The sequence below is a fragment of the Lipotes vexillifer genome, unplaced genomic scaffold (assembly GCF_000442215.2).
Source record: "Lipotes vexillifer unplaced genomic scaffold, Lipotes_vexillifer_v1.1 scaffold213, whole genome shotgun sequence".
Taxonomy (NCBI): Eukaryota; Metazoa; Chordata; class Mammalia; order Artiodactyla; family Lipotidae; genus Lipotes; species Lipotes vexillifer.
The window spans coordinates 2,120,126-2,128,627 of NW_006780610.1; the positions used below are offsets into that span (position 1 = coordinate 2,120,126).

Genomic DNA, 8,502 nt, shown 5'->3' on the forward strand with positions numbered 1-8,502 from the left:
ACACAAAGCAAAAGAGAATTGAGTCTAGGAGGTGACAGGGGCCTGCTGGGCTACCTGGAAGATGGTAGCCTTGATCCTAAAAGCATTGGGAAGGCCCTGTAAGAGAGTGATATGATCAGATTTGCATTTAGATGATCACTCTGCCCACTTGTAGGAAGCAGTGGGTGTAATAGACTCCTGCAGTCTAGAAAGATGATGGAGGCTTGGTCCTGAGATCGGCAGTGGAGATAAGGGGGACAGGTGTGAGATGTATTTTAGACATGGGATGGGCAGGTTTTGCTGGGGTAGGTGAGGACAGAGGAGGAATCAAAGATAGTGGCCGGGTGTCCACCTTGCAGAAGTGGGATATGGGTGCCTTCGCTGAGATGGGAACCTAGGCAGAAGAGGAGAGGTGGAGGCAAGCTCTTGGGTTCCTGTTCAGACGTGTGGCATTTCGCGTCCTGAAATAGCAGGGGAGTCACCTTGTCTAAAGTTATTTGTGGCTGTGATGTCTCCAGTGGGAGTTGGGCTCTGGAGGGCTGGGGCCTGGCTGAGGGCATCCAGTCCAGCCCTAGGTCTGAGTGGGGCCTCTGGCGTGTTGGCCAAGTGAATGATCCTAAGTGCAACCCAGAGAATCTCCTTCACTCCAAGAGAGCCTCTGAAGCGGGAACCATGAAGAGGGCGGGCAGTTGGGCTGAGGAGGATTTGGTCAGTCTGGGTAGGAAAAGCCCCAGAGGGCTGAGCCTCCTCCCGGTGATGGGAACTCCTGGGTTGCCAGCAAACATACATCCTTCAGCCAAGCCCGGGGACCGGAGGCCTGACACGATACGGTGCTGGAGCATTCTGGGGAGGCTGGGGCCACGTCCCGAGAGTCCGAGAGGGCCCTGTGACCCAGATGTCGCCTCCCCCTCGCCCGGGCCGCGCAGCGTGGGAGGAGGCGGCAGCTGCAGGCCGGGTGGAGGGCGGGCGACCGGCGCGCCCGGCCCGTGGGAAGCGGCGGCATCTGTTCTTTCCACGCTCGTTCCCAGCGGCTCCCTCTGAAACCTAACCCGCAGGCCCTGCCCCGCCGCCGCCGCCGCCGCCGCCCGTGCCCTCGCCCGCCCCGCCCGGGGGATCGGGTTGCAGGAGCGGGTAGGCCGGGCTGCGGTTCCCCCCGACGGCCGCGGCAGCAGCGAGGGCGAGGGGCGAGGGGCAGTAGGCAAGGCCGAGCGGATCAGGTCCGGGCGAGAGCTAAGCCCCCCCACCCATGGCCCCAGCCGCCGGCGACAATGGGGCAGGAAGCTCTGTGCGGGGGAGGAATTGGCCCGGGGAGAAATGAGCCCCCCGCCCGCCCCCCCACCCCGGGAGAAGGGGAGAGAAGGCGTCCCCACCCACGCCTGCCCTGCGCCTCTTCCCGGCCTGGGAGACCTCGGCCGCCTGGGAGGGGTCTGTGCCCGCCCACAGCCGGCCTCCGAGGTCAGCCCAGGCCAGGGAGAGGGTCCTCTGAAAAATCAGTCTTTCTTTTCCTCTCCAGCCAGATGGCCCGGCCGCTGTCCACCCCCAGCCCTTCACAAATGCAAGCCAGGAAGAAACGCAGAGGGGTGAGTGTGTATCTCAGCAGAGCTGTCCGACAAATGTTTGCCCTGAGTTCCCAGGGGCCTGGCGCAGAGAACCCTGGTCAGAAACACCACCGGGAAGCGACTCTGCCTGGGTTCAAGTCCCAGCTTTGCCAGTAGCTAGCTGGGTGACTTTGTGCAAGCCACTTAATCTCTGTGTGTCTCATTTTTTCATCTGTGTGACTGAAATAATGATGGTACCTACCTCAAAGGGTTGTTTTGAAGTGAATTAATGTAATGCACTCAGAACAGAACCTGACGCACAATTAGCCACTATCATTTATTCCAGCCTTCCCCTGCTTCTCTCTGAGCTCAGAACTTTCCTTCCCTCTTAGTGTGCTGAGGGGTAGGGAAGGGGGACAGAAGAAGGAAGAGCCCGTCCTTGCTCTTGGCCCTACTTTTCCCCCAGGATGCAGCTGTGCTTCTGCCCTGGGAGTCCAGAGACTGGAATCTGGCAGAGACCAGCCCTGCCACTCACTAACCAAAAGACGTTAAGCAGCCACATCCACCCAGCCCTCGTTCTCTTTATCGGTAAAATGGGTGTTGTCATTTCTGTCCTGCTATCAGTATTCCGCTACCAGTATTGTGAGATGAGAGTGATCTTGTGGGAATGAAAGGCCTTCCCAGGTGGCGAGAGCAATGCCTGGGACTCCTCAGACCTCATGACCCAGCACCTCAAGGGGTCTCCCTGGCCCAGGAGGGGCCTCCAGGACCTGCTCCAGTGCTGTGGCTGGTGTTCCTGTTCTAATTGGTTGGTGCCCTGCTGTATCAGTGGTTAAGCGTTTTGTATACCACCCCTTAGATCAAGACAAGAGATCTGAGTTCTAGTCCCAGGCTTGCACTTCCTTGCTGTGTGAACTTAAGCAAATCCTGCCCCTCTCTGAGCCTCGTTTTCCTCTTCCATAATATAAGAATGGATTTATCTCCCTGACAGAAATATTGTGACGGAAGATATGAGTCAGTGCCTGTCGAGGCGTGTTGGAAACTGTGGTGAAGTGCCTACTTGGTTTTTGTTTGTTTGTTTGTTTGATCGTTTTTTAGATCATAGAGAAACGGCGCCGGGACCGCATCAACAGCAGCCTTTCTGAACTGCGGCGCTTGGTCCCCACTGCCTTTGAGAAGCAGGTATGTGACATTGCTGAATGTGCTAGAGGAAATGCTGTGCGGGTGGCAGATAAGGTTCACTTCTCACGGCATCTCATCAATTGGTGGCAGCTGCCTGAAGTGCTGTGATATCACTTACTGATACCTGTTGATGGCCAAGAATATGGGCGATGGAAATTCATATTTATTGAGGTGTCTCAGGGGTTGTGGCTTTATGTCCATCATCTGGTTGCACTGAATGCTCAGAATGACCCTGAAGGGTAGGGATTATTATGCACATTGCACAGGTAAGGAAACTGAAGCACAGAGAGGTGAAGTAACTTATACCAGATCACACAGCTAGTAAGTAGCAGAGCGGAACTGGACACAGACTGTGTGATCCTAAAGTGCCCTATCCCTCTGCACTACTGACATTTCCAGAACTATCTGAAAGTAGAACAGGCCACTTGGGGAGTGAAGTCTCTGTCATTGAACATGCTGGGGTGGAGGGACTCCAGTGGGGAGTCAGACAGTTGAATCAATCAGACAACCTCAAAGATTCTCACCGTGTGCGCCAAGGCACGGTCATAGGTCCTGTGTCTTCCTTTCTGCCCGAGAGAACAAGTCAGTCATTCCACAGACATTCACTAAAACCTTCACAAGTCCAGCCATGAACTAGACCTGGCACCTACCTTCAAGGGACTCACATGGAGAGTCCGACCCTCAGGTTTCATCTGGGAGACCAGGTGATGCTGGAGGCTTCGGAAACTCTCCTCAAGAGAGAGCATGGAGGAAGAGCAGATGCTTTGGAATAAGACAGTGAGCCCGATCTTGGGTGTGTGTGGCGAGTGTGAAGTTGGATTCCCAGTAAAGCTGGTCTAGGAGGCAGGTGAGGATGCAGGAGTGACATTCTGGTGATGGTGCCTGAAGCCATGGAGGTAGAGGGGACCCTCCGAGGAGAGGGCACAGAGTGAGAAAAAAGTGAGCCATCACCCACCGGGAACACCACCGTTTTAAGAGACAGAGCAAGAAAGCAGGGGAGGAGGGCTTTCAGGAAGGATGGTCAGCAATGTGGTGGACAGGTGGGCTAAAATGAGAACTGAAGAGAATGGGTTAGATTTGGTGGGCTTGGCTAAAGCGGAAGCCCAATCGCAGGCAGTGCTGGAGTGGGGGGAGGAGGAGAAAACTGAGGTCGTGAGTGCTGATGACGCCATGCTGGGGAGGTGGGCGACAGAGGTCAGCTGAAGGCCGCCACTCTTCTGTCTTCTGTACACACAGGGCTCCTCCAAGCTGGAGAAAGCCGAGGTCCTGCAGATGACGGTAGATCACTTGAAAATGCTCCACGCCACTGGCGGGACAGGTACTGATGCTCTACTTTCCGGGAACCATTCCTGCAGCCAATATTTGGGGGCTGGGCCCTGGGGATACTTTGGTGAGCAAAGTAGATGTGGTTCCTGACCTCCTGGAGCTCACAGTTCACAGAGGGGCTGAAGCAGATCCAGGTGGAACGTTCGCAAAGCTTGTCTTTCTTCTTTTGGCATTGCCCTCTCGGCTTTTATTGTCTCCATGTGTCCTAGCCCTTTCCTCAACTCCACTCCTTCCAGCCTTGAACCCTGGAGGAGCTCTTCCACAGCAGATTACTTATCCCCCTGCCACCGGGGCCTCGTTAAGCATCAGCCTGAATAAGCTTGTTCTCACTGTGATCCCAGTGGGAGGGACACGCCTGAGATTTTTAGCCGCAGCGCTTCGCTAGTGTGCCAACCCACCGGTCTAGGCTTCTGAGCTCTTGTGTCCTTGGCAGTGCTGTGGGGATATGTCACGCTCACCGCTGAAGATCAGTCGTGGGATTTTAGTAGGATGCGAGTGTTAACGCATTCTGTTATTCTGAGCTAGTCCACTACAAAAAAGTCACGGAACTGTGGCTTTTAAAAAACTTCTGGACAGATGGAAATTCTGTGTGCCTGAAGCCGCTCTGTGTGTTTTTGGTAATTTCACAATTGGGAAACCTTGAAAGCTCCACTGACCTTGGCTCCAAAGCCTTAAGTCTTGAAGCCTTAACTTGCTACCCCCTCAAGGGGATGGTTGCATGTTAAGCAGCCCAGCCTGGTGCCTCTCAAGCCTCGGTGGGCAGCAGTGTCATGTAGGGGCAGACAGCGTCGTGGGTCACAGCCCAGAGATCCTGAGGCAGTAAGTCTGGATTGGAGTTTAGGAATCTGCCAATTTAGCAAACACGCCCGATGACCCCGCTGCAGGTGGTCACTTGGAGAACTTGTGCCAAAGGAATGCACAGCCAACAGTGGAAACTGTCTCTAATCAACCAGTGGGGGAGGAATTTCAAGCTACATTTATATTTATCCAATTAAAAGAAGACTAGTGACTAATATTTGGGCAGCATTTTATAGTTTTCCAAATGCTTTCTCTAATGTTATCTCATTTGATTCTCACAAGAACCTCGAGGGTGGGTGTTGCTATCTTCACTGTTTTCTGGCTAAGGGCTGGTGGGAAGACAGAGAATTGGCTTAGAGCACTGGATTTGTATTTGAACACTGAGTTTACTACTTACTAGCTTTAGGACCTTGGACAAATGATTTAAGCTCTTTATTCCTCAATTTCCTTATCTCTAAAATGGGAATAATGCTAGGGGGTTTTTAAATATAAATTTATTTATTTATGGCTGCGTTGGGTCTTCGTTGCTGCACACGGGCTTTCTCTAGCTGCGGAGAGTGGGGGCTGCTCTTCGTTGCGGTGCGCGGGCTTCTCATTGCAGTGGCTTCTCTTATTGTGGAACACCGGCTCTAGGCATGTGGGCTTCAGTAGTTGTGGCACGCGGGCTCAGTAGTTGTGGCTCGCGGGCTCTAGAGCGCAGGCTCAGTAGTTGTGGTGCACGGGCTTAGTTGCTCTGTGGCATGTGGGATCTTCCTGGACCAGGGCTCGAACCCATGTCCCCCGCATTGGCAGGAGGATTCTTAACCACTGTCCCATAATGGTTATAATGATAGGTTTTTATGAGGTTTAAATTAGCTAATGCAAATTAAGTGCTTAGGAAGAACTCAGCAAATGTTAGTGAAAAAAGAACAGTGAACAGAAAAAGGTGATGGGATTTGCTCAAAGTTGCACAACTAAGTAGACAGCAGAACCAGGTCTCGCCACCTAGGAGGCCTGGCTCCAAACATCATCTCCTGCCAAGCTGTTCCTCTGTGGGGACCTCAGCCGTGAACCAGGGACCCGATATTTGCTACCATGGTCGTGAAGCCTGTGCTCACTGGGGCTGTTCTGTCTTTGCCCAGAAGGTGGTCGAGAGACGGGCAGGTGTGGAGAAGCTGTGAGAATGTGAATACTTCCGCAGGCAGTCCCCCTGGTCATCCCACACTGAAGTCAAGCCAAAGACAGGGTCCCTGGCCTGAGGGCAGCAGCTGAGGACCAGAGTGGGGTCCTGCTTTCTAGACTGCCCTTTGGGCTGGGGAACAAACTCGAATGCTTATGGGGGCCAAACCAGTCATATAAATGATAGCTAACTTTTTATTTGTTAAGCATTTCTGTGCACCATTTCATTTCGCCCTCCCATCTATACATGGCAGGGCCTGTTAATATACCCATTTCACAGCTAAGGAAATCAAGGCATAGAGAAATTGAGACTTGTCCATAGTCAGGGCGCTAGTTAAGTCCATGGTCAAGCAGCTGGCCCCCAAAGACCTCATGCTTCATTGCTACCCTATGCTCTCCTCTCCAAGGAGTCTCCCATCTCTGATGGCTGCTGCCGCCACCTCCCAGCATCTGCCCCCATCAACAGGCAGGGCTGTTCTACACCTCCACGTGCACAACGCTTTCACATCTGGCAAGGGTCTATTTAAATGAAGTTATCTGGGCCGCAGATTTCCTTCTTTGGGTTAATCATGAATGGTGATGAAGATAACACTTTACATTTTATAATGCTTCATAGTTTAGTGAACTCATTTGATTCGCACAGTCCACCCGCTCTACCCCAGTAGGGATGATTACTCCCACTTTAAGATGGTGAGACTGGGGCTCAGAGGGGTGAGGTGACATGCCCAAGGTCACCCAGGGGGTGAGTGGGGAAAGCAGGTCCAGAGCTCAGACAGCCTGACCCCAGGCTCAGTGCTTGTCTCCTGCCCGGCATATGCCCTCATCGTGCCTCACTTTGCAGGATTCTTTGATGCTCGAGCCCTGGCGGTCGACTTCCGCAGCATCGGTTTTCGGGAGTGCCTTACCGAGGTCATCAGGTACCTGGGGGTCCTGGAAGGGCCCAGCAGCCGTGCAGACCCGGTGCGGATTCGCCTTCTCTCCCACCTCAACAGCTATGCAGCCGAGATGGAACCTTCACCCACAGCCGCTGGGCCCCTGGCCTTTCCTGCCTGGCCCTGGTCTCTCTCCCATAGCTGTCCAGGGCTATCTGCCCCGAGCAGCCAGCTCACCATCCTAGGAAGAGTGCCCGGCCCCATCCTCCCCAGCACCTCCTCTCTGGCTTACCCCATCCCGGCCTTCAGAACCACTCCCTTGCGCAGAGCCACTGGCACCGTCCTGCCAGCCCGGAGGAATTTGCTGCCCAGTCGAGGGGCATCTTCTACCCGGAGGGCCCGCCCCCCCGAGAGGCCAGCCGCGCCCCTGCCCCCCAGGGGCAGGGCTGCCAGGGGCAGCCACGTGGCGCCGCCCCTGCGATCCTCTTCCCCCGCCCCTCCTGGCGTTGTGGGGTCTCCTGCTTATGTGGCTGTTCCTGGGTCTTCCCAGGGGGCAGCTGGGAGGCCAGCAGGAGCTGTGCTCTGCCACTCCTGGGTCTCTGAAATTACTGAAGTCGGGGCTTTCTGAGCTGGCTTTGCCCCCAGGAATGAGGAGAGTTCTTGTTCCAGGAGCTCTAAAAATGGCTTTGCCTTTTCTGCTCTGCTTTCTGGACTGGTTCATATATGAAGGTGTCTTCTTTACCCAGCAGAGGCCCCCTTCTCCTTTGGCCCCTCTCCCCTCCTCACTGCTTGTCCCAGCTCCTCCTGGGGCTGTTCTGATCTCAGAAGCTTGGTCTCATTTTTTCCCTGGAGAGATGAGTCCCAGGAGAGCCCCCCAAGAGCTGTACCCAGACCCCTCTCCTGCCCCAGGACACATGGGCAGTAGGCATTAATCTCAGGTTGGGGAACAACGCTTTAACCTAAAAGGCACAATGACCTAAGGCACGCTGCTCCCCTAGAGATCAGACCCCAGCCAAGAGCAGTGACTGCCTGGCTGCAGCCTTCCCAGGCCCCCAGGGGTCAGAACATAGCGTCTGTCTCACTTCCTGAGACAGTAACCACACAGGGGCCACAAAGAGGTCTCCTGGGAACCCTGTCTGCCCCAGCCCACCTGTCTCCCGCCCACTGCAGTGAACCCAGAACAGACCTGCTGTCCACCACGGCCAAGGCTGGGGACTGGGAGCCCAGCAGGGCCCGTTCCTGCCCTCTTGCCAGCTGCCGACACCTACCCTCCAGCTGACCAGCAGCTCCCTGCACACAGCTGGGAGGTCTCTGGGCTCCGTGACAGGGTGTACTCACCACCAGGCCTCGGACGGCGTCCCCAGACAGGAGCCAGGCTTCAGCCACAGAGAACCCAGCTCCCTGCCTACCACACGGTCACCGTCCTCCAGGCCTGTGGTCCCGTCAGATGCACAGTGCGGAGGCCATGTTCCCACATGATGGCGCCCCGAGAGGAATCCTCTTGGGATTCAGCACCAGACGTTTGTGCTGCCTGTTTTGCATCCGACTCACGGGGCCCAGACTGCTGGGACCGCCAAGGGCTGTCAGGCTGGACGAAAATAACTGCGAGGAGGGCCGAGAGGAAGGACAGTCAGAGGCAGCTCAGCCCT

At 55.1% G+C, this 8,502-nt stretch overlaps 1 protein-coding gene across 2 annotated transcripts in view; it reads left to right on the top strand.

The window, feature by feature from the left end:
- HEYL (hes related family bHLH transcription factor with YRPW motif like) overlaps window positions 1-8,034 on the top strand; it is a 13,549-nt gene extending 5,515 nt beyond the window's left edge. Inside the window, exons 2-5 of one of the 2 annotated variants that reach the window (XM_007453772.1) lie at window positions 1,493-1,559; window positions 2,616-2,699; window positions 3,936-4,017; window positions 6,823-7,526. In XM_007453772.1, coding sequence (XP_007453834.1) covers window positions 1,493-1,559; window positions 2,616-2,699; window positions 3,936-4,017; window positions 6,823-7,481 — 892 coding nt within the window. In that variant the 3' untranslated portion in view covers window positions 7,482-7,526. Of the gene's footprint in view, window positions 1-1,492; window positions 1,560-2,615; window positions 2,700-3,935; window positions 4,018-6,822 lie in introns of both variants that reach the window. The other variant, XM_007453773.1, reaches the window with a different exon arrangement.
- Window positions 8,035-8,502: the final 468 nt, after the last annotated feature.